The following is a 25,528-nucleotide window of genomic DNA, read 5'->3' as shown; positions in this document are numbered from 1 at the left end:
ACAGAGGGAGAGGGAGGATGAGCGAGGGGTACAAGTGAGGATCGAGCCAGGACTGCTGAAGAGAAGAAGAGGAGGAGGTGCGGGAGGCATAGAGGAATACTGCAGTGACCTACCAGCTTCTCTCTCTCTTTCTCTGCTTCACTGCTTTCATCTCCCAGTTTTCTTCATCCCCCTTCTCTCCTCCAGCGCCAGTTACACTATGAACCTGCCTGCTGCTTGTTGCTAAGGGGGAGCCAACTGGGGGAGCAAAGTGGACCGGGCTGTATATTTCTTTCAAAGGTAATGAACTCCTTTCGGGTGTCACAGATGTTGCACTGCCCTCAGCTGTTCACTGTCACACGGTGCTGCTTCTGAGTGGATCTGGGTGTCAGCATGGCTCCGTGCACACTGACTTCAGTCGGCTGATCATCGGTGACCTCTCCTCTCCTCTCTCTCCTCTCCTCTCCTCTCCTCTCCTCTCCTCTCCTCTCCTCTCATCTCCGTCACGTCCCGTTTCGTCAACCCGTGCCGTCGTCGCAGACCTGAATCTGAGCCTCAGGTGCGCGCTGGACGGGCGCCAGGGTCCGAAGTCCATCACTTTGTTGCGAGATTTAATTTAACGCCTCGAATGGGCCCTCCGCGCGCGGTGATATGCACGCATCAGCGGCTAAATTGAGAGAAGTTGTTCCCTTGAATTACAGCTTCCTGTCCACAGGGGACCCATCGGCACAACATTGTTTTCTTGCGGCGGGAGCGGTGCCATCCATCCTGCCTCGTCTTCCTATGCGGCCCCTGAGGCGGACCCAAAGATTTGCTGTCTAATGTGCTCCGACTCTAAAAAAGAGCACAGAGTGCTGCACTCCGCGCTCCTGGTGGCGACGGCAAACAGCGAGGCGGGAGCAGATGATTACTTATTCACTCATGCACATCGCCGGGACCGTGATGCATTAACGTGTTCGGCTGTGGCGACGGAGCCACTTCGCACGTCAGCCGGTTGCGCGCTGCATTTCAGAGATTTCAATTTTCCCCTCCGTCTGGCAGAGCCATTATTGGTCCCGCACAGGTACAATTATATAACTCAAGTCTCTTGATGGTGCTCGGCAAGATTTTCAAATTGTATCTGCTTACATGTCCCCTCTGAATAGATAATCAGAGTTCTTTTCTACGTGAAAAAAGCGGTCGCAGTGAATAGTGGCGCCCTGTGTGTGTGTTTTTATGTTTAAAGGACCTGATATCATGAATGCATCCAGCTGTGTAATCCACCCCTGCACCCCTCCTTCATCCGCACGATTAACAGTGACAAAAGCTTTAACCCTTTTGGCAGAGGGTGGATAGAGCTCGCTGAAGCCCCGTGGTGAGCGTCGGTTATGGAAATCCTGAGTAAAGCAGAATTAATTCTCCGGTGAGAGCGAGAGGAGGGGGGGCAGGCTGCGTGGACGTGGACCCTGAAGGCAGAGTCGGTGTCAGATCGATGCCCGTGGGGTCACCTGCAGCTAAAAACAAGAAACTTCCAGGATCACCCAGTCAGGGAAGGGGAGATGATTCATCTGCCTCAGAACCAGAGGGTTGTCTTCAGCCTAGATGTGCAAATTTCCTTCAAGGAGGAGAGATGGTGTAAAATGTGGGATTGTTACTAAGACAACCTTTTTCTCAGGCTGCATTCTGATGCAACACAGCAGTCAGAGTTTAACCGTCATGCATTTGCCGGTGGGATTAACCCTGCGATAGAGGTGTTTCAGTTTAGAAAAATGAGGTGATTTGTTCCAGAGGCCTTGAACATCAGTTGAATCCAGAGAATCTTCAGTCTTTAATTTGAACCAGGTTCCGGTGGGAAATTATATTTTTAAGGATATGTGGCGTAAACGATGCTGTTGTTGTCAGCATGTTCACAAGATATTTCAACTGTTTTTTTTAATATATATATGTGTGTGTGTGTTTGTGTGTGTGCGTGTATTTCATGTCTTAAGTTCAGTGATAACAAAAATCGCTAGGTTTTTAGCAGTTTCCCATCCATCCATCCCAGCTCTTGCAGCGGTAACAACTATACACACATTCACACCTAAGGTCATGTCTGTGTAAATTCTCAGTCATCCAGGTCATTGTATCCAAGGTAGTTTTCTCTGTCAACTGGACTGGGTTTCTTCTCTTGAAGACGTTTCGCCTTCTATCCAGAAGGCTTCTTCAGTTCTGAAATCGCTGGGGAGAGAGCTTGAAAATATATAGCCCCTGTGGACCATTAGCATGCTCACGACTCTCAGGTGACCACCCAGATCATTAGCATGCAAATGGTCCACAGGGGCTATATATTTTCAAGCTCTCTCCCCAGCGATTTCAGAACTGAAGAAGCCTTCTGGATAGAAGGCGAAACGTCTTCAAGAGAAGAAACCCAGTCCAGTTGACAGAGAAAACTACCTTGGACACCTAAGGTCAGTTTAGAGGTCAATTCAGACGTCCCACAAATTCATGTGTTAAACTGTGGGAGGAAGCCGGAGATCCCGGGGAGAACCCACACAGACACAGGAAGGACATGCAGCCTCCACACATGAAAGCTCCCGGGGGGGGGGGGGGCGTTCTTGCTGTGAGGTGACAGAGCGCTGCAGATCATTTAGTGTTGCTTCCTGTTGCAGTTAAATCAGCTGGTTACATCCAATATTGTTAGCTTAACCGTGCTATCCATTTAGCCATTATTCCCACCACTGAGCCCAGTAATTCACTTTTACGCTCATTGCAACGAGGTTGGGTGTCATGTGACCTGAAAGCTTCACCCTGACAGATGCAAGGCGCTGCACAAGAAGCCGCTGAGGTTTTGGACTTTTTAAAATTGGACCATGCAGCTTTGTTAATACTCATCCTCCGGTCGATCTCCTATCTCTCCCCTCCTGTTGAGCGCTTTGTGACGTTCCGGTTCAACGCGGCCTGTGTTTTTTCTTCCACAGGAGCTCGTGAAAATGGCCGAAGGCTCCAGGGACCAGGGAAGTGTGAGCGCCACAGACCCAGAAGACGACTCCCCCAATATGATTGTCTACAGAAAGGTGAGTTTGACACTCTTGGTTTTCTATGCCAAGGGAAAACCAGGCGCAGGAGGGCAACGACCTGTGAGCGGGGTTCTGACAGCTCACTAGTCCATGTCAATGTCAGGAGCAGCCGGGAGCATCTTGAAACGAGCTCATCTGTGTCTCACTGTTTCCTACAACACAGTGCAACAAACTGCCATCGTCCAGGGTTCGGTTCATGAGAGTTCCTCCTAGTTTCAGAGGTAAAAGTAGAGTTTCGAACATGAAGGAAGCTCATTAGTCGGTTTATTTTTATGGAAGTAAGGGCCTGGAATTAGCCAGCCGGGCTGGTTTCCGTCCCTTAACGAGTAACACTGTTCGTTTTCTGACAGTACCGTGACAGCCTACTTTAAAAAAGCTTTTTGATCGGAATTTAACTTCTTCTTCCAGCGAGCCTGCGCTCTCGTGATTACGGAGAAAAGTGTCAGATTATTGCAGAACAGAGCTGGCAGATCCTGTCCCACTGTCTCCAGTCCGGGAAGCTCAGGTAAACACAGCAGCGCCTCATTTCGATTCCTCTGTGCCTGTCGTTGACTTGGAGGCTGGGAGCTGGAACAGGTCCCTTTAAACTTGATAATAAGCCCCTTCCTCCGGGCTGCAGCTCACCTGGAAAGCCCGTCAAGGTTCTCCTTTGTGCTGGGAAGCATGATAAATCTCTCCCAACACTGGGCGTAATGATGCTGCCAGGACTGTTTGCTATGAGCGCCGTCGCACGTCAGCTGTTGGCAGCTTAAGGGATCGTGGAAGTGCACCGTCAGCAACAACTGTCGCACCCACTGTAAATACTCAGCCCGTTAGTGTAGCGCCGGGCCTCCACAGTCTCTTGAATCTTGGCGAGGAAGGAGAATCAATGATCCAACCAGAACAATGACAGTCCTGACAGATATGTGCTTGGCGGTGGCGTCGTCTGTTCTCCGTGGCGTGATTTCAGTGAATATTCAGGACGCCCTGTCATCCTCCGTGTGTTCTCAGAAGCTGTCGTGCGCAGAAGGAACATACTGTATTTGCATCCACCTTCAGCAGAGCTGGATTATATAACGCCACGCGTGCCTGGGTGTGGGGGGGTGGGGGGGCGACACATTTAAATGGCTAGTCCTTGCTTGTCAGGATGCTGCCTGGGGCGATGTGCATCACTTAATGTTCCAGTCATTCGCCGTGACAACAGCCAGATGATTCTGAGACTGACACGTGGTTTTCTGCCCTGATTTCGGGATTTGTAAGATTCGAGGGAGGTCTGAGAGGGCGGATGTCACACCGGTATTTATTGTCCTCTCCCTTCCTTTGGGAGCCATGGGTCTCAGAGAGGTCCCGGACGGCAGGGCGGGCGGGCGGGCGGCCCGGCGCCGCGTGAATGCGCTCCTCGCAGAGAGCCAGATGGCCGCCAATATGCTCTGCCGCCTGGGAAAACACTGGCAGATTCATCCTCAAAGCCACAGTGGCTGTCAGCTGGAAGACATCGCAGTCTTTGGCGTGCTGGTCCAAGAAGCCGAGCAAAGCTGGAAAGTCAGACCCACTTAATCTGCCCTGCAGCTTTTACACGGCTGTCACACGTGGAACCGAAACTCTGTAGTCGACCGCGTGGGCCGTGGACGTAATTAAACTCCTGAAAGGCTGAGTGGTCAGGCCGGGAGAAAACCCACTCTGTTCACGCTGTAGATGCCGCAGCACTCTATCATACCGCCCCCACCCACGTCAGCGTGGAAGGGAAGCAAGCTACACCACTACAGGACACCCTGTTGCTTTAAAAGCTAGCGGAGACATGTTGGCCCAGCAGAAGGCGGTTGAGCGTGCGGGAGCGTGCATCTTTAACCAGCGTCACGGGACTCATTTGCATTTGTTGTGGCCACGCTAAAAAGCACCTCACGTCCACATTAGTTGTAATTGTGTTTTTTTGAGGGGAGGGGCGATATGACAGCGGCTTCCCTCGTCGTCCCTTCACCCTTTAGGTTGGTGTGTTTGAGGGGTCACTAAATTGCTCCTGAAAATCTTGGCTGTCTTTCAGCTGTCACACTATCTTTGCTCCAAAGTGCCACTTGGGAACATGCTCGGTATATCTCCCCCTCCTTTCAAGGTAGGGGCACTTCTGGGGCGTGCACGGACCCTGCTAGCCCTTCCTGCACGCTCTTGACATACTACAGCTCAGCCGAACCCTCTGAATATCACCTCCGGAGCGGTGCGGACCCGCTCTCCGGGCCCTTGCTTTATCACGTATCACCGTTTTAACGCCGTCTCCGATTGCACAACGGGAAGCTTTATCTGACGCCCCAGCAAGGGCTGAACCACCGGGGTCACGCTGAAGCCCGTGCGCCTCTGTGCTAAGTGCCAGTGTGGGTTGCCTTCGGAGCTGGGTCAATAAGATGAAACAACAGAGGCAATGTAAAGTTCTATCTCTTATATAAGCCGCTCGCTGGCGGGAGCCGCTCCCGCTCGCCTCCCTTTTTCAGCAGAAGGGTGTAAATCCCAACATCCACTGAGCAGCAAATCATAATTGGCTGATAATTCACAGCGGTTAAGCAGCCTGTGCCTGTGTCGACAACATTATTCACTGCGTCCGCAGAGAATCGGTGTGACTGAAATAAAGGGCTTTTCTTCCGCCGGGAGAGTCCTCTGCGTGCCAGAGCCTTCTTCCCCATGTGCTGCCAGTGTGCGCTTAAAGGAGTCGCATTTATTAAGAGTCAGTGTTTCTGCTCTTCAGACTGAGCCTAAGCCTTAAAGCTACACGTGCACGCGTGGAAGGACTGTGAACGGGAAGCATCAAGGAGGGGGGTCTGCCTCCAACGTGTAAATGGCCTCCAATCCCACTTAAAGCACGCTGGGAGATGGAGGACACCTTAAAAGATGTCCACACACACACACACACACACACACACACACACACACGGAGAAGAACGTATTGAAATCCTGGACATATATGCGAGCAGCGAATGATGAAGAGGATCAGAAAGCAGATTTGAAACCACAGGCTCGATGTGCAACAGCATCAGCGCTACAGCCGTCGGTCGCTTGTTTTGGCGCCGATGACGTGGCCGGTCGCTGTTTTCACCGGGGCCGACTTTGACGTAGGCGTGTTAAAAGCTGCTGCTCCGCGGTGCCTGGCGGTGACGCACTGACAGGACGCGACAGCTGTGACTCAGTGGGCCCAGCGTAGCCCCGCGGTCATGAGGAACACGGAAGAATTGTAGGAATAAACAACACAGAAAAGGCAAACGATTGGGGCCCAGATTTTTAGCTTCATTTGTGTTTATAACTCTCAAATAAATGACTGAGCATTGACTGTTTTGGTAATCTGGTAAAATGCAGAAACACGGTCCACTTAATTAAATTCATGATCAGTCTGCCTGGATAAAAGCTGTTTGTAGCTGCTTTAAGGGAGCGTGCTCACTGCTTAGCATCGCAGGTTAGCCTGGCTTGCTAAAAACTATTATCGCCAAACTCCACAAGAACAGACATGCACATATCTTTATATGAATGATAACTTAAGAACAGTCTTTAATGCACCTTCCCCTCCTCAGCTAGCTGCTCTTCAAAAATATCCATTGCCGTTCAGCCCTTTTGATATTTGAAAAGTGGGATAGGCCACGCCCACTTAAACTTTCTGACCAATCACATGGCAGTTTACAGAGAGCAAATTTCTCTGCGCTCCTCATCATTGTAATGATGAACAATATAATTATAGAAATTATGATTATTAGTAGAAAAATCTTATTTTTGTCATAATTATAAGATAAAAAGTCACAATTATTACATAGAAAGTCATAATTGTGAGATAAATAAAAGTCATAAGGTCGAATATCTAAGATAGTACTTGACATGTGGAGCAGTGGAATAGAACGAGCCCTCAGTAGGTGGATGTTCCACTGTCATCTTGTAATCCTGCGTTTACAGTCGTCATTGAATTCATAATCCATATCTCATAATGGATAGCTTCAACTTAATAATGGTTAATAACGTTTTATCAACTTTTACTTTGATAACAATTGTGCCAGTTTTACATCACTGAGGTCTGAATGGGTCCTATGAAGGAATTAAGCATTCAAGGGCGCCATCCAAGGCTGACGGTCCTAAAGAACCTGAACCTGTGACGGGGACTGGAAATGAGTGAAGGCTTCACAGGTCAGGCAGGAGAACTCAGACGTTTTTCAGCGTAAGTGACAGATTGACCACATGATCGCACCGCTCTGAGGGCCCAAACCGCCGCTCACCTCCACACACGGCTCACCGGTTTCTGAGGATTTGATCAGAGCAGCCAGTAATGAGGATCCTCTCGTTTGTCTGAATTTCTTTGCTTTTCCTTTTGGCATTAATATCGTCCTTCTCTTCCTCGTATGACGGCGAACTGCCTGTAAAGCTCCGGCGGAGCTAAGAGAACCTCTATCTGCCAACATTCCCATTTGCATTGTTTACAGATGCTTCTGATGGGCTGCCGGAGAGGCGTGATTTCCCATGAAAATAGGAAGTATGAGTCAGATGAGGAACGGCAGCGTCATTTGTGCACCGCTGAACCTCGTGTAATGACGGGGTATCCGTTGCTGGAGGGACGTGACTCTCTGGAAATTGTCTCCAGGTAGAGGCCAAAGCAGGCGATGAGTCACCCGTTTCCAAATGTTAATCACCGTGGCGATAGCCCGTCTGGCTGAGCAACACGTGTCGTTTGGCCTCACCGGCGGTGCATATGGACCAGTGCCCTGACACCATGACCGGTCCAGACCACCCAGGACGTCGTCCAACTGTTAGAAATTGATTAATGAGTCATTAGAGTCCAGGCGAACCCGCAGGATTTTCTAGTTTTTACCCTCTCAGCATGAAAATAATAGAAATGACGTCGTGGGAATTGTTCTTCTCAGTCCCATTACCACTCAGACTGCTGTGTCGATAACTCGTATAGGGGAGGTCAGGCCTAAGACCAATTTGTGATGGAGTGGAAAATGAAATTTCATTTTTGGAATTCTACCTTGGTTTGGTTGCTTTAGCGTGGCTTCTGAAACAAAGCGTCGCCCACCTGTGTGTGAAGCCTTAATCAACCCCAAATTCCTCCTACACACACCCGATTAAATTAGGCTCTCCAGCACGGCCGGCTTTGAATCTGACACCAGCGTATTAGCTTCAAGAGGAAGATGCTCTCCATCAATGGAGGAGCTGTAGAAAAGAGACTGCTGTTGCTGATTGTTAGAGTAGTTGAGGTTCAGGCTGCAGAGAGGAAGGACTGATGCTGCAGAACCACCGGAAGATTGTTTCCATGCCGAGGGGCACAGTGACCAGCAGGGGGCGCATATTCTGACAAAATAATGTAAATCAGTCCTTATAAACACTGGATGGATGGATGGATGGACGGACAGACTTGTGGTTGGATGGATGGATGGATGGATGGATGGTGGATGGATGGATGGTGGATGGATGGATGGATGATGGATGGGTGTATGGATGGATGGATGGATGGGTGTATGGATGGATGGATGGATGGATGGATGGATGGATGGATGGGTGTATGGATGGATGGATGGGTGTATGGATGGATGGATGGATGGATGGATGGATGGATGATGGATGGGTGTATGGATGGATGGATGGATGGGTGTATGGATGGATGGATGGATGGATGGGTGGATTTTCATGCTCCATATTTCATGCTCTGCTCTGACCAGCATCATCAGTCACCCTCGTGGTGCCTCCAGAGGCCACAGATCGGCTGCATGGCTCTAATGGGATCGTAATGGATCTCCTAGTTTTCATTTAGAAAGGACTGAAGTCACATCAGGACGGCTGATATTAAACCTCCAGCTTTCGCTGAGTTCGGGGGACATTTTAATCATCAGGGTCGAGAAGTCGCGCCGGTAATGAGTAGATACAAAGATGTTTCTTATTGCTTCAGACCGTCTTGTAAGCCTCCTCGGGAAACATTGTTAGGTGATTAAGTCCATTTTTTAGGAAGGATCCGCTCAGATTTGAGGTCACGTCGTCTAATCCTCTCTTTTTGTGGAACAATGCTGTGAGATAATCATTTTCTTCAGCTAAAATATTACATTGTGTCTCCAGCTAGGACATTTTTGCAACAGGCCTGTTTCTATTCCCTCTAATAACTATATTTATTTAGAAATCTACTTACTCACAGCATGTCAGAATCCATCCGCTGTAATGTCATTACAGCAAAGAAGATTTCCAATGCATTTTGTTATGGTTTTTGATTCATGGGGTGGAACCAGAGAAGATGAAATGGTATCAAAAGAGCTGATTTTCAGATAGAGGGAGAAGCTAGTGGTACAGAAAGGGCCATTACTGCCTTTCTAGGAATCTCATTCAATAATTCAGAGCTGCGTGATGGTAAACTTTCAATTTCTGGCTTTATGGATGTGATAGCTGGTGCATTTTTGGCTCCTCTGATGGGAACGGATCAAAGATTTATGAGCGATTTGGGCCGCCCACTGGCGGTGCATTACTGAGATGTTCTAATCAATCAGCGGTGAGTAAGCTTTGGACGTCACGAAGGCTTGAGACGCTCGTCTTTTCAGGTGTCCAGGTTATTTGGCTTCCTTCTCTCCTTGCTTGTTTGGGTTTTTTTGACCTGTGATGCCGTTAAAGGTGATTAGTCACCTCAGGCTTAAGGTGGTATAATTACACATCTGAGAGTCAGGAGAGCGGCGACACGGCGCCAAAGGCCGGTGCGGCGTGAACACCCTCTCTGGGCTCCAGTCAGGATGCGACATCCTCAGGGAATGGACACATCACAGGTGTGTGACACCACGGGACAGGATGTGATTTCCTCTCCGCGTGTCGGCCCCGACGGCTTAAATTACATTAGCTGTACCTGCGATTCAGATCTAACACCTTCTTTATTGCCAGCGGCGGATATCTGTCACCTGCACGGAACGGAGGGCTTCGTCCTAACACCTTGGCAGATTTTCAATGAATTTCCAGAAGCCCCTCGAAGACGCACACAAACCTGCCGAGGGTGGATCCCACTGGTGGAGCCGCTGTGATTTTCTAAAGACCAGAGTCTCCATTAGCCCTCGCTCTTCGCCCAACAGAGGTGGACCTTCTGGGGGGAAATTGACCTTTATTGATTGATTTTTCACTGTTTCTTAAAGGGTGTACTCAGAAGAGGAACCTTTAAAGGAACAGCTAAGGTCTAAATATAACAAATAATTAGCCTAAACACAGCAGCTTGTGTTTGTGTGAGCCAAGTGTGTCTAATTTTATATTTGTGAAGTCCATGTCTTAAAAAGGATGTAAACCAGAGTGGAAATGATTAAGCTGAGCCGATAGAGTCTGACTAAAATGACAGATAATCCATCCATAAGACTTCCTCTAACCATCCTTCTATCATCCTCCTGTCCACAGGGAATAACTAGACCAGGTTAGCATTCCCATCCAATCTGCAGCAAAAACTGTCCGAGTGGTCTTTGTGTCATTTTGGAAGCGTTGAGAGGAGCTTCACAATCCACAGCAGCGCTGGGAAAACGCCGTCCACCCCCAGTGGCTGAGACAGGAAATCCATGCGTCTCGGGAGGTCAGGGCCCTCTCTTCCACGCCGATCACGCATAGGAACGCAGCGGCGTACGCGCAATCTCCCCAGCGCGAGGGGAATTAGGAGCAGATGGCTTTACAGAGTGACGGCATTAACATAAATGAAAGGACATTCCTTTAAATCAGAGCTAAGCTGAGCTGATTAAGATGTGATGCATCATTTAGCTGTGAAGAGTCTGTACGCCCGCTGCAGCGGGTTAGGGCGCCGACTCACCGCTTCACTAATGACAGGCTAAAGAGCCATCTGTGTGTGTGTGTGTGTGTGTGTACGTGCCGTGGCAGGATGGAGCTGAGCGCCAGAGCAGCCTCACACTTTTATTTCGTGTGTACTATCGAGCGCATTTTGCCATAATTGCGTCAGATGCTGGTTGTGCTTTGCGGTCGGCCTATTAAACGTGTTTAATTAAGTATGGACGAGCCGGCGTCCTCCATCACGGCGCCCCGGCCTCTCCCTGGTCGGGGGTGTGAGTTGGACTGTCCTCTCTCTTCTACTTTAACCTACTTACCCACTAGCCTGAAGGACTGACACCAGCAGTGTGTGTGTGTGTGTGTGTGTGTGTGTCAGCATCAGACAGATGGTCTCACGGTGACACCACCTCCAACAATTCCACAGATGCTATTAAATGATTCGACGGGGGGGCAGAACAATCAAATAGTGGCTGGGAAACATTTCAATCTTAGAAATTCAGTATCACATTGTTCCAACGGCCCCCAGGAGCCACCGAGCTCCCGTGTTGGCAGCAGACAGTCTGAGGGGCCCACGGGGGGATTCTGAAGCGCTGACGTTCCTGAAAATAGCTCCGTGTCATCCGCCGCCTCTCCTGCACTCCACCGTCGCACCAGCACTGGTTTCCAGTCTATCGCGGCTCGTTATTTCCGTCCCAGATAATTACAAACGCCACAGCGAGCGAGGACTCGACCCTCGACGCTCTCCAGCCAGTCAGGGCGCTCCCTCCATGAGTTAACTCCCGAAATGACATTTCCCCCTTAAAAAAACCTGATTTATTTGGATCTCTGGAGGCAATAAAGCAATAAATAAACCCGACTGAATCCATTTCGGAGCCTCACAGCGAAATGATTTAGAAAAAAGTTCATTTCGCTGGGGAGCAAACGAGCCGGTCGCTGCCACTTGAAGACCTGCGCTTGAGAGGGGACTATCTTTACACGAGGACGGTGCACTCAAGCGCTTAGCAACCAGCGGGCGGCGTCTAACAACAGCGGTGACGTCCTCCTCCAGCCTCGTCGGCTGAGAGGTGACCTGGTGAGTCACCGCGGTCCTGGGGCGCTCCCCCAGTCATGGTGCGGCATCTCTTTTGATTAGCAGCAGCTTATTAATTGCTCTTTGCCCCCTCCACTTGAAATGCTAATGCAACCACAGCGGCCTTCTGCCCGACCTGGCGAACTTCTGAGGGCGCGAACGCCGCTCGCCGTCGACCCGGGAGGGTGAAAGTCCATCGCTCGACCGACGGGGAGGAGGGAAAACGATCTCCCGGCAAGTTCAGAGACCTCTGGATCTCGCCGTGGCGAGCGGCGGGCTTGTGCAGCTAATCAGGCTGCAGATAATTAGGGCCCGGGACGCTCCGCTGCTGCCGGGCCTCTTTGTCTGGACAGAGCCTCTGTGGTGCTGCGGCCACTTCAACTAAAGAAACTGCTAATTCCTTGTGTATGATTAAATTATTCATGGGTCCACGGGGAGACGCCTGACTTCGGAACCGGAGCGAAAGGGCCACAGAGGCTTGTTTACGGCCTTGTTACAGTGGCTTCATCCATCAGAAGCAGCACAACAAGCCGCGCTCGGCAATTCATTTAACCTCTGAATGCGCTCCCTTCCAGAATCCTGGTGATTAATTTTAGTGCTGTCGCAATCCGTCGTAATGAGCGATTACGGCGGATTGCGTTCGAAAGGCGACGGTAAAATTGGAAACGGCTTCAGTCGAGCGTAAAGGGCGTTTTTAGCTTTAGCGAGCTGATGGGATATCTGTTGTTTTCAGCGCGGAGCAAAATAAATACCCGGCGGGATTCCCCGCAGAGGCTGCAGTTTGGAAAATAAATGGATGGATAAATGGGGAATGCGTCTCTTTCAGAGGACCGTCGGCCCCCGAGCCAACGTAGTACCCGAACGCATCACAGCTAGCAGTTTGATTTGTATCGCTAATGACAGAAATCTCCCACAGCCTTCAGGAACAAATCTACTTGCGCGCACGTGTTTATGGCAAAGACTCGGTTCCTCTGCGCATTTTGCCCCTTCCGTCCCATCATGACTTGGCATATGGGATGAGGGTGTCAGCGGGGGAAGGGGGGCTTTATTCTCACCTCATTCCCCAGGGCAGCTCCCACCAGCTGGAACTCACCTAATTATGCTCCCAACATGGCGCCAAGGTCACAACTCGGGTATATCACGACTGTAAATGCATCCAACAGGTCCAGTTCTTTTTATGTCCCTCGTGCTCTGAGTCCAACGATGCCTGTTGACCTTGGGATGGGGCGGAGGGGAAGAGGACGAGGACAGGTCGACGGATGTCTCTGTTCAAAAGTAGATTTTTGTTTAATCGGCTTGGAGGGGATCGTGGCTGTAGGCTCGTGTTACAGTATTGATCATTTAAATAATGAGCAGCCTTTTAAATGTCACCGTGGTATTTGAAACGTATTTAAAGGTGATCGCTCAAGACACCCCCCCCCCCCCCCCCCAGCTGAAAGCAGAAGGGAACAGTGTGATATGATGGCAGGCTGTGCTGGAATAAACACATAATCCCTTATTTCAAAATGCACTAGATTTGGCTTCAAGGGCATTTTTAAATATATATATATATATATATATATATATATATATATATATATATATATATATATATATATATATAGGGGCCCTTATATATATATCCTCATCCAGCTCTCACTGTCATAGAATCGGGATTTGTTCTTCCTGCCACTTCCTGTTTGGGATATCTGGTGTGGTCCAGGACCTGTTGAGGACTGGGCCTATTTTGATTATTGGGAGAAGGGGGCACGGCGCTTCAACGAGACTCCCGTTGCAGCGCCCCCTCCCCAGGGTCAACACGCACCTTTGATGGTTATTTCTGTCACCGATGTTCACATTCAAGATGCTCTTTTCAAAACTGAAGCCCATAAAGTCCCAGGTAGGATATTGCAGAGCCCACAGAATGATCTTCACATTAACGTCGAGTGCTTCCCCCCCCCCCCCCCCCCCCCCCCCTTCCTGGCCGGCTGTAAATGATGAAGGTGGACAAACACCTCACACTCCGGCACGCAGGCTCACGTGCACATTCGAAGGTACCGCGAACACGCAGTGGCGAGATGCCCAAGTGTTCTCCTGATAATTATTTATAGAGCTCGGTGGTGAGGGAGCAAAGTGCTGTTATCTTACGCCAGCAGCAATTTCCAGCTCTCAGAAACCATCCGCCAAGCTGCAAACGCCATTAGCTGCTACATCCACAGATATGATGTGCATTTTCCGTAGCCGTGCCAAGTGCTTCTCGTCATGCTATAGGCAGATAATGAGTTCATTCTACAGAACGGTAGCTGGTCCCGGGTCCGTTATTACGTGAGAACAAAGCCAGACTTAATCCCTTCCGTGTTGTTGTGTCTCCGGGGGATTTGGAGTCCTCGGGAGTGGAATCCACGGGGCCGATTGTCCTCGGCTGTTTGGTTGGGATTGTTTGTTTTCAAAGGCGAGATGTTTGCAGGCTAATCTGCCGTGACCCCGATCGCTGCGAAGCCGTTTGTGCTCCTACGTGGGCGAGGGGCAGCCTGAAACGCTCCAGTTGTATTCAGATATAACCCAGATGCGTATTGTGGCTGTCTCATTTTTCTATGGTTTTACTAACATTCTCTATAGTGTGTGTTCAATAATTCATGCCAAGAGAGTGCGATTGGTAATCGTGCTGCCACACCGTCCCTGTCCTCCATCCACTCCTTTGTGCTCTTTTATTTAATCCAGATGTGTTTGTGGTTTTTAGGGGGCTTCTGTGTGAATCATCAATGTAATGGTTCAGCAGGGAGGATGAAGACTTTTCATTTGATTGTGATGATAGATGGATAAAGCACTTTCTGCAGGCTGTTCTATTTTCAGGTCCTTCCCCCCCTTAAATCTTGTTGTTTTGGCCCTTAGCGTGTTGCTAACATTCGCTGAGTTAGCTGTATGAGGTAAATCTACAGCAATCTTCAGACCTGGTTTAAATACAATACAGATTCCAAAAATGAAGGTCAAGAAGGTGATAAAGACTTGCAGAGAAGCTATGATGGAAGCATCTAGATTCATCCACTTTTGTAGCCTTGCTGTTTTTTGGAGATTACCAATCATTTTATTGTTTTTTAGGCTGTAAAGGTCTTTCCTCAATGATCAGTAATAGTAATGAGCCAATTTACGGGCTTCAGAAACATAATTGAACAAAATTCCAAGACCCATATAGGAAGACAAAGGCACCTCATTGATTAGCATACCTAAACGCGTTGCCATATGCAGGCCCATACTTAGCTAGAACGTTTATGAGTTTTCCTGCTGTCACGGTGATGGAAACCCTCTTTAAGATTTACAGTATTAAATGATGAATGAAGAGCGCAGCCATGGAAAGTGGGGTAAAAAAAAAAAAAGAACTACGGTGGGGCAAAGTAGAGCACAATTGTGCGCTTCTGAACGGGACTCGTCACGCCAACTATGAAGACGCAGCATAAAGAGCAGCCACAGTAAATCTGGCCCCACAAAGAACTGCATAGCCATCCCAGCGACTCCACCGTAGCGGCCGCTGCTCGCCGCACCGCCAGGTGTGCAGATTCAGGGTCTTTTTAATGTAACAGATTTCTTGTGATGCTCCAAAAACCTGGCTGCTCACATCAATGCACGGCCCGACCTGACTGCAAAGGTCCTTAAATGCATCGTAGAGGTGGAGTTCTGGGTGCTTATGTATCCTTGGTTGACCGTATGTGCGCCCCCACGCTCTGTGTCGGAGGCGGGGAATCCCTGTGACAGCCCGCGTCCATCAGCTTCTGCTAACATTCGAACGCTGCATGTGCACGGCAGGCGCTTCAGCTTTGGGGCAGCTGCGGCCGTCGATTTTTAATTTAAGTCGCATCCAATTAGACAGAACGGGAGTGGAGGGTTAAGGGTTAACAAACCAATTGGTTAACCGATAAATGATTATTACCTGCCGACACCTGGAGGCGCATTGTGTTGGATTTGGAGGTGCGAGATTAATTGTTTTCATTTACTTTGAACCCTCCTGACAACACGGTTGTTAGATTTTAGTGTTTTATTGAATTATCTCCCCCCGGGCAGTGGGGGAGGGGGGGGTACCTTCATCCTGTCTGACACACAATGGCCTGACCAGTCTTTAATTTTTGATAAACTGGGAGTGAGAAAGGATTAATTACACTAATGTGTTTTACTGTGTGATTTTATTTGCCCGCCTTTGCGTGTGCCGCCATTCACACATTCGCCCTCTCCCCCGCCGCAGATCGAAGACATCGTGACGCGAATACAGGACGAAAAAGCCGGGGGCGTGTCCATACGGACCGTCAAAAGCTTCCTCTCCAAGATCCCCAGTGTGGTTTCAGGTTGGTGTCCATATGTGTTGCCATGTGGTGTGTCGCCCCCCCGGAGCCGCGCGGCGCGAGTGTGCACACACGTCAGAAGCAGCAGAGCAAAGATGACCTTTTTCGGCCTTATTTACATTGCATCTTCCGCGGCCGGAGGCCGATGGTGCGCAGCCACCGAGGAAACCGCCCGAGGTGTGACATTGCCCTTGTCACATGAAGGAAAAGCAGCTTTTCTCTCTCTTTGTCCTGCTGTGTGTATGCAGATGTGATTATGTAAAATGACCCAGTGGTCGCGGCACCCTTGGGGCCGTGACCTCACCCTGAGTCCATTGTCCTGCGCCGTCCAGGAGTGGCCATCATGTTCTATTTAGACACTTCCTGAGTCACAAAGACCCCTGTGAAGCCCATCTGTGTTTGTGAATTGCAGCCTTTGTCCAAACTGTGACGCCACGTCTAACCCATGTGCTTCTCTGAATACCAGGGGCAGACATTGTTCAGTGGCTGATGAGAAACCTCTCCATTGAGGATCCAGGTATGCCCAGCGAGCAGTAAGTACGATCCGGCTCAATTGAAGAGGGAAGCGGTTTGAAAATCGCCGCTCCGTCTCCTTTTTCTCGGTTCCTCAGCTGAAGCCATCCACCTGGGGAGTCTGGTGGCGGCCCACGGGTACATCTTCCCCATCTCCGACCACGTCCTGACCCTCAAAGATGATGGGACGCTCTATCGTTTTCAGGTACAGGTGTTCTGGCATGAGACGATGGTACGTTATCAGGAGGATTTTTCTATAGTGAAGCTAATTCCAACAATCCCGGCTAAGCTTATTAGCATGAAGGTCAACGCTGTACATCCCAACTGGGGGGAGGGGCCTCCTCATGGGAGGCGTGTTTTCCTGCAGCGGGAACTCAGATTGGTCCAAGATGCTCAGGCCAACCTGCTGGCCCCTAATTCAGCCGTCCGGGAGGCCACGCCCCTGCTCCACCCACTTTAATCTGCCTCTGAATGCATTCATCTTCACCGCCGCTGCTCAATATTTACAGCCACGATTGGGGCCGCGCACGGAGGGCAACATGTGTCACACTCGCTCATTCAGCAGCATCTAAAAATATTCCCTCCGATGTCGCTGTGATGCAACAACCCCGTGTCATCGGACGTGGGACCGGTCCACGTAGCACTTAGGGTGGGGCACGGGAAACGGCCTGGCGGCCCCGGATTGAGTGAAAACGGAACCTTTTATTGGCGACACTCAAACGAGCACGTTCAGCGGTGAGGGATGGCAGCCCTGATGTATGCGTTACTCTCTCACTTCTAATTCTGCCCCCCATTAAGAATGCAAGGCTCCTTTATTTATAGACTAAGAGGAAACGTTGAATCTTTTGAGGGTGACAGTTAAATATGTATAGAGAGCAGAGCTGCCATCGCTCCGCAGAGAGCCGCCGGGATGTCAAGGATCCTCATCCAGCCCTGTCTCCTGACTTTTGCATGGGAGTGTGGGTAGGATGCAAATCCGTCCTTTACTGTAACAACCCCCCCTCCCTAGAGAAGAGTCCAAAGCCGATGGCACGACTGAATAAACAACATCTGTTTCTGTTTCCAGTCTCCGTATTTCTGGCCTTCAAACTGTTGGGAGCCTGAAAACACGGACTATGGTGAGTCACCTGCTGACTGTCCGGACCCCCGAGACCTCCCTGCTGACGGTAGATGATCTGCAGCTGACACCCAATGAGCATTGACCCGTGTTCCAGACCCCCCCCCCTTAATGAATCCTGTGGGGCTGGATTAGCCTCATATATGAAACACTCCTTTAAATAGTCCCCCGGACCCTGATGCTTTAGTGGTTTATTTTAATTTCTGCAGAGCCAGACCACCTGTGTGACATCTGCTGACCTTTCTGTGTCCCCCCCCCCCCACAGCTATTTACCTGTGCAAGCGCACCATGCAGAATAAGGCCAGGCTGGAGCTCGCCGACTATGAGGCGGTGAGTCTACTTGTCAGGAAGCGCTCGCCGCGATGACATTTCCTGCTTTCTATCACTTTGCTAAAAAACCTGTGAGTTCATCCTCTGGGCCGCTGGAAAGCCAAAATGCATCACCCCCCCCCCCCCCCCCCCCCTTCCCAGCAAAAAGCTCTTATCTAATTACAGACTTTCCTACTAGTCATAGTTCTTTCGAGCCGTCTGTAGAATACCGTCACTGAGTGGGCACAAAATGTAAACGCATGCAGCAGGTTTGCTTGGCATCAGCAGATCGATGCAGCCTCCAAAGGGGGCATTAATGCAGCGATGATCCGTGGTTGTTACACAAAAGAACTGTGCACTCTAAAATACCCCGCCTGACTCCCTGAATCTATAGAGCTGCGCGATAAAATTCCTCCTTAACTCCCAGAATCCTGCTAAAGTGGTAACTGTAAAGAACAGCGCAGCCGTCCAGGGGCTCTTTACCTTACACGCTGATGATGCCTTTGTTTGGTGCACACCCCATCACCTGCTGCTAGCTTCCATGCTGAGATCCTGCTTACTCCAATGGCAGCCCACCAGCTCTGTTCTGCGCTCTTCATAGAACATTTTCCTGGGCCCTGTTATATAATCCTTATCAGAAATGGATCCTGCCGAACCCAAAACAGCCTGAGATTTCATTCACAACCTTTCCATGTACAAAAGGGGGGAAATCTCCCTTTTGTTTTTCAGAGTTCCAATTTGGAAGATTTATGCCAAAATAAGCTCAGCTAATGGAGGTTGTGAAAAGGTTAAAATAAATGCACCCACACTGTATCGGTGTCAGTAATCAAAGCTATCGGGCAACAGTTGATGGATAATGTAATCACCTACAGGCCTCGATTTAAGATAAGCTCCTCAGCTAATGCTGCTTCTTCCGCAGGAGAACCTGGCTCGGCTGCAGAGGGCTTTCGCCAGGAAGTGGGAATTCATCTTCATGCAGGCTGAGGCTCAAGTCAAGTGAGTGTGTGTGCCTGTCGGGTGAGGCAGAAAGGTTCTCTGGTGTGCTCGGTTCAAAGCTGCGGGGGCAAATATGAATGAAATCAGGTTTCTACCTTTATGTTCATGCATAAGCTTCGTGTTATTTCCCCGGGGTTTGTCACTCCAGTGATGGGTCAGTGCTCTTCCCATGAGCGAGGCCCAGTTTTCACGGCTAGTTGTGACTGGGGGGGTTCCTCTACAGAAATAAACACTCCCACGCTTTGGGCAGCGGCAGCCCAGTCTGTAGGGGACTGGAAGGTTCTCAGTTCAAGCCCCAGTGCAGACAAAACAAGGAAGTAGTAGGGTGAGGTGCCAGGACACCTGAGAGCACCAGCAAGGTACCCAAATAGTCATGTAGGGCCCTGCAATGGAGCCCCCACTGCAATGAGCTGGAGACTCATTCAGGGGTGTACCTTGCCTTTGCCGATATGCAGCTGGGACAAGCTCCAGCACCCTCCCCGTGACCCCAAAAGGGATAAAGCAGCCAAGAATCTTCAATCTCTCGGTAAGGCTGCCCTCTAGTGGCCGCCAGGTGGATGTACATCCGTAATATTTCATCATTCACGTCGCAGACATACTCTTTTCTCTAAATTATCAAGAAAACATTTTTTGGGGAATTGTGATCTTTTTCATGTGGAAGGTGAAGTAATATTTTTCCTCCCTCCTGCGGATTAAAGGACACCTGAACCAGGGTCGATCAGTAAATGTCAGCTATGTAAGTTGAGGTCAGTCCAGGCCTCGACTGCTGAGGCGAGCAGACAGGTTCCATGGCTGCTCTGCCCTCTTCGTCTGGAGTATTCCCATGTTTGTGTCCCATCCCTGATCTTTGCCAGACATGTTCTCTGTGCCTTCTTTCTGCTGATGGCAGGATCGACAGGAAGAAGGACAAGGCGGAGAGGAAGATCCTGGACAGCCAGGAGAGGGCATTCTGGGACGTCCATCGGCCGGTGGTGAGTGCAAAAGCAATACTGCTGAGCAGATGTGAGGAGAATCACTCTTGAATAAAGACCATCTGGACTAAGAATCTGAGCACCCTGTCCCCCCCCCCACCCACCCACCCACCCTACAGCCAGGCTGTGTCAACACAACAGAGATGGACATCCGCAAGTGCCGAAGAGAGAAGAACCCCCACAGGGTGAAAAAGGTGAGGTATATACACCCACACTACATTTTTCTTGTTTGATCATTGGACATTTTTTTCAAGCGGACCTGACTTTCAAAACGTCCCAGTCATTTCGATTTTACTTGGTCCTCTTGTGGTTAGCCTCACGACAGTCCATCCTAGTTCTTATTTAGCCCCCCCAAAAACCTCCTTCCTACATCCATGATTCCACAAATGGTCCTTCTATTACTCCACATCCATCAAAACTGTAATTTTAGTCTGGTTTTATGAAAAAACTTCTCCTCTTGTCTCCAGTCGGTTTACGGAGTCCCAGACGATGGCCAGAGTCATCCCAGTCCTCTCCACATCAGCTCCCAGCCAATCAGGAAGCCCACCAAAGAGGACGTTCAGAAGGAGGTAAGTCACAGCGTGACAGTCACCCTCTCCCCCACCCGTAGGTCATTACCACCAGCCGGCCTCGGCCATCCATCATGGCGACGGTTGGGGACGCAGACTGATGAGCTGCTCCCTTATTTAGCGTCCTCATTACTCTTCCTCCCCAGATTACTTTCTTGAACATCCAATTGGACAGACACTGTATGAAGGTCTCCAAAGTGGCCGACAGCCTGATGAGCTACACCGAGCAGTTCATGGAATACGACCCCTTCGTGTCAGCCACAGAGCCCTCCAACCCTTGGATCAGTGATGACACCTCCTTCTGGGACATGGAGGCAAGGTGAGAGCCTTGGCCCTAGGTGGAGGGAGAACTAAACCCGATATAAACAACTGGCCTCATCCTATTTTACATTTTCCACCTGTTCCTTGGAGCAGCCGTGAGCCCAGCCAGCATCGCGTGAAGAGATGGGGCTTCTCTCTGGATGAGGCGCTAAAGGATCCGGTGGGACGAGACCAGTTCCTGAAGTTCCTGGAGTCAGAGTTCAGCTCAGAGAACCTACGGTGAGGCCTGATGATGATTGTTTTGGTTTTCTGACACGAAAGAGACAAAAAATAGAACGACAATACCTGTTCGGATGTTGATAACGGTCACATAGCGTAGCTGCTAATGGCTGAAATGCTACGCTATCTACATCATTAGCCAATCCCTGCTGTTGCAGGTTCTGGTTAGCGGTGCAGGATCTGAAGCGGCGGCCGCTACAAGACGTGGCATCCAGGGCGCAGGAGATCTGGCAGGAGTTTCTGGCCGAGGGAGCTCCCAGCCCCATCAACCTGGACTCCCACAGCTACGAGCGCACCAGCCAGAACCTCAAAGACCCCGGAAGATACAGTTACGAGGACGCTCAGGTGGGCTGGCTCTCTCTCAGAGGTCCTCTCACTGGTCTCCTCATGCACGTCTGCGTACAACCCTCACAAACGCTGAACCCCATCACCTCGTCCATTTCCCTCAAACACAAAAGGAAAGAGAGGAGGGGGGAAGAATGGACGAGTGTGTTTGCGCCAGGGCTTAATGAATGGACGGGTTCACTACAGTTTCCGGTGACACGCAGAGCTTCACGTCACATGTCGCCGCCGCATGCTCCGAAGCCCGCATCACGAGAATAGCCGGGCTTGTTTTACGGACGCTAACGAATGCCTCTGTCTGTTGCAGGAGCACATCTTCAAGCTAATGAAAAGTGACAGCTATGCACGCTTTCTGCGATCCAACATCTACCAAGACCTCCTGTTAGCCAGGAAGAAGGTGAGCCGCACCACGGCGACCCCAGCGACACCACTTTCTCATGTCGTGGGTTCTTTTTTGGGTTTTTTTCTTTTTATTTGACATTCAACTTCATATCTGTAACATTAATTCATTTTGTTGGGTTATTTTGTTGGATATTTTCATACAACTGCAAAGACATCTGCTTCTGGAGAAAGTGTTGCACATATATAACACTCATACACCAGTTTTTGGCATTCTAGATTAGACGTTTTGGTGTGTGTGTGTGTGCGTGCGTGCGTGTGAGAGATTTTATACTGGAAATACATGCAGATGTATCCATTTTGTTCCTCGCCAGCCACCGTAGGTTCTCGGACACACTAGTTCTCTCAAATGCTTCAAAATAGAAAATATTATGCTGCAAAGGGCCGTTTTGGATGAGAGAAAGATTTTTGCACTTCATTCGTCAGAAATTCTAAACACTTGCACAATTCACCTCACAGGAACCACTTAAAAGTAATCTGATTACAATTACGAGACCGTTTAAAGCTGACAACAGGGACAAAGCTCTGAAAGCAAAACGAAGCAGCAGCTTCATTTAGGAAGGGCGTTCATTTGCGCGGCTCTGTAGGTAAGAGGGGCACGTTTTAGGCGCGTGCTCGTGTAACCCGGAGCGTCACCAGTCACAGCTAACGCCGGCCTCTCTGCTTCCTCCACCGGACTCTCACTAAACCCCTCGTCGTCACCTCGTCTCCCTCTGGCTCTCATTTCTGCAATGCCTGGCGCCCCCTCTTTATTTCCTTCTGCTCACTAACCACATCACCGCCCCCCTCCCCCACCCCGACTCCTCGTCAACACCCCGTACCTGACCCAAACACTCACCCTGCTTCCCCCCCTCCCCTCCCAACACAGCAGCCAGCAGACACTGAGCAAGGCCGCCGCACCTCCTTGGAGAAGTTCACCCGCAGCGTGGTAAGTCATCCAAAGCTGGGGGCTGTTCATATCACAAACCACACTGGCTGCCTCACAATCAGCGGCTTTCTGCAGTTATAACCATGTCTGATCTGTAGTCCGCTGTTGATTTGTGACACGTAGGAGCCGCACGAGCGATTGTTTCAGCTGAGCTGCTTGGGTGCGTTTCGCCTCAGTGTTTTTGGTTTAATGGACCTGTTTTCAGGGGAAGTCGCTGACAGGGAAGCGCCTGACGGGCCTGATGCAGTCGTCCTGACGACGTCCGCCCTGCAGGGGCGCAGACGGGTCCCGCCCGGGAGACGACCGCCGCACGGGGGCCGGCGCAGCGGCGCAGGCAGAGGAGCTGAGCTGGACACGGATCCTGCGGAGGGTGTCACACGCAGCGCCGGTGGTCCGGCGTTGGGCCTGCGAGCAGAACCCGAGGGGCAGGATAACTGGGACCCCAGCAGACACAACACATGACATCAAGGAGACGGCAGGAAGGCGCCCGGAGACGGTCGAGGGGCGAAGGCGCCAGCGGTTTACACTGTTTCCACCTGGTCTCATGGCAGAAGTGTATTGGATGTTGATAAAACATATCTGTTAATACTGCTACGTTTGCAGTACAGTTGATTTTATCCCCCCCAAAAAACTGGACGGCTCCAAATTTAAAATAAAACCCCAGATACACATCTGCAGGATTTGGTTGCACCCACCAAGAAGACAGCAATAAGCAAAGCCCGGGGCCATTTTAGTTTTCTTATATTCCCTTTATATTCAAATATATGAAATAATCTATTGTTAAAGCACATTATATATGAGTGAAAAGATGGATCTGTCAGACAATAATAGCCCATCTCCCCCTCACTCCGTTTTTTTTTTTTTTTTAATTTAAGTTCAGCTTTTCATGCTTCATTACATTCCAGATGTTGGCATAAAGGGCTGAATGTAGCATTCACACTGCACTCCTCCCATAACGACGATCTGGTTAGAGTCAGCCCGTCTTTATGTACATAGCACTTATCAAAGGAAGTTTCAACTGTAGTTTAGAGATGGGATTTAAATCACAAAACATAGTGGACTTCACAAAGTAAATAAAAAAAACAAAGGTTTAAATGAATTATGATGTTAAAAGAAAAGCACTGTATCGTAAAAAAGCCAGGCTAAACTATTTATGTCTGTTTTTTTGGGTTTTTTTCAGCCCATCTGTTTCAACAGATCGGAGCAGAAGCTTTTTCTGTTGTAGAAACTCTGTTCTAAACCAAAAGTAGTCTGGTGCGCGGCCATGTGGTGCCTTATTAACTGTCACAATTTCAATGTCGACTCGCAGAAAAATAAAGAACTGAAGGTGATTGAAGATACTCAGCTCCAACAGCAGAACCAGTAACAGTTGCCCTGCTGGTTACTGACCAGGGAGTAGTACAAAAAAAGGAAAGAAAAACAGGCTTTATGCTCCCAAACAACCTGTAAAAAAATAATAATAAAGAATTAAAGTATTTAAGACAGAACAACCACTCGAATTAGTATGAGGTTTTAGCTTTAGTGTCCAAGTTTCCCAGCAGAGTGCAGATTTTCTACTGCTGTTGCGCCATCTAGCGGCCAACTGGTCACACAACAAGAAGACAAAGGCGTCAAAGCGAGTGTGATTTATCATGATGTCGTCATTCCTTTCTAATTATAGAAGTATTTCAACACGAGTTCTTTTGTCGTCTTGTATTTTTACTGCATGAAGATATTTCCCCCCCACACACTTTTGTTTGGCAGACTGTCTAATTCCTGTCATGTGTTGTAGTGACTGTGGGGGGGGGAGGATGCGACTGTAATAATGGGCCGCAATCTTTGACCGGAGATGGACAGCTCGCAGATGCTCCTCAGTGAAGGGTCAAAGCCTTCCAATGCAGCTGAGGGACAATCTTTGCACCACTTTAGGTGCCGCACACCCAAACCCGGAGGCCTCCGCGCTCCCCCGTCCCGGGACCTCTGCAGAGGCCACGGACCCACTGGGGTGGATGCAATGCACTGTACAGGCTGTAACATTGTCAAAGCGAAAAACCAATAACCTGCTGACTATAATAGAGATGCTTAACTGGAGTCCATGTAACGCTCCCCTCTGCACAGACACAACCAGGCTGCACAGGAGGCGTCGGCAGCGTCGATCGGCCGAGTTTCATTATTCAAAAGCACACTTTATTTATCATATGGGCACATTACTATGCATGTAATATATTCAGGGCATTTTGTGCTTTTACTTTCTCAATAAGCAAGATGAAGACTGGCACTCGAAAAAACAAACAAACAAAAAACACTCAAGCACCTGTTGTTTGTTTATGGGGCAGAAATAATAAAACCTCTGGACCTGTCGGCTGTCTGCTGTTCCTTCATGTCTGAGCTCAATAATGTGCTTTTTATCAGGCTCTTTGCAGCACACAGGTAACATCCCATAGTGACTGGACCAGTTTTATTGGGTGAATGGGGAATTTAAGATCTCCATTATTGCAATTGGGGTGTTTTCAATTGGCAGTTTCTGCATTCACAATGCTTTAAATGCTAAACTGTATTTTTAAAGAAATGGGCTGAAACCGAGCAAGGTTTTGATCATTTGTCCCTACATGCTGCACGTCGTCCTTTCATGATATTTATTTTTGCCATCCAACTAAGCCAAAATTCGACTGTCTACACCGAACCAGATTTTTTAAATTCCCCCGGCAGCAACAATCGATACCTTCCTCCCCTGCTGGGGATTC

The 25,528-nt window shown here is 49.5% G+C and overlaps 1 protein-coding gene across 4 annotated transcripts in view; it reads left to right on the top strand.

The window, feature by feature from the left end:
- The window catches only part of LOC130539992 (regulator of G-protein signaling 6-like), a 25,367-nt gene extending 223 nt beyond the window's left edge, over positions 1–25,144 (top strand). The window contains exons 1-17 of one of the 4 annotated variants that reach the window (XM_057058799.1): positions 1–279; positions 2,916–3,011; positions 16,025–16,124; positions 16,588–16,638; positions 16,733–16,839; positions 17,701–17,752; positions 18,017–18,081; positions 18,980–19,056; positions 19,946–20,027; positions 20,147–20,221; positions 20,495–20,596; positions 20,743–20,915; positions 21,011–21,136; positions 21,295–21,481; positions 21,786–21,875; positions 22,749–22,805; positions 23,011–25,144. The exon at positions 1–279 is cut by the window's left edge and continues 223 nt beyond it. In XM_057058799.1, the coding sequence (XP_056914779.1) occupies positions 2,928–3,011; positions 16,025–16,124; positions 16,588–16,638; positions 16,733–16,839; positions 17,701–17,752; positions 18,017–18,081; positions 18,980–19,056; positions 19,946–20,027; positions 20,147–20,221; positions 20,495–20,596; positions 20,743–20,915; positions 21,011–21,136; positions 21,295–21,481; positions 21,786–21,875; positions 22,749–22,805; positions 23,011–23,061 (1,479 nt within the window). In that variant the 5' untranslated portion in view covers positions 1–279; positions 2,916–2,927 and the 3' untranslated portion in view covers positions 23,062–25,144. Of the gene's footprint in view, positions 280–661; positions 1,043–2,915; positions 3,012–16,024; positions 16,125–16,587; positions 16,639–16,732; positions 16,840–17,700; positions 17,753–18,016; positions 18,082–18,979; positions 19,057–19,945; positions 20,028–20,146; positions 20,222–20,494; positions 20,597–20,742; positions 20,916–21,010; positions 21,137–21,294; positions 21,482–21,785; positions 21,876–22,745; positions 22,806–23,010 lie in introns of those variants that run through there. The other 3 variants (XM_057058797.1, XM_057058798.1, XM_057058800.1) reach the window with 3 other exon arrangements.
- The last annotated feature ends 384 nt before the right edge of the window (positions 25,145–25,528 follow it).

The sequence above is a fragment of the Takifugu flavidus genome, chromosome 16 (genome assembly GCF_003711565.1).
Source record: "Takifugu flavidus isolate HTHZ2018 chromosome 16, ASM371156v2, whole genome shotgun sequence".
In the NCBI taxonomy this organism is placed as follows: Eukaryota; Metazoa; Chordata; class Actinopteri; order Tetraodontiformes; family Tetraodontidae; genus Takifugu; species Takifugu flavidus.
Note: the sequence above shows the minus strand (reverse complement) of the source record. Positions and strands in the feature narration are given on the sequence as shown.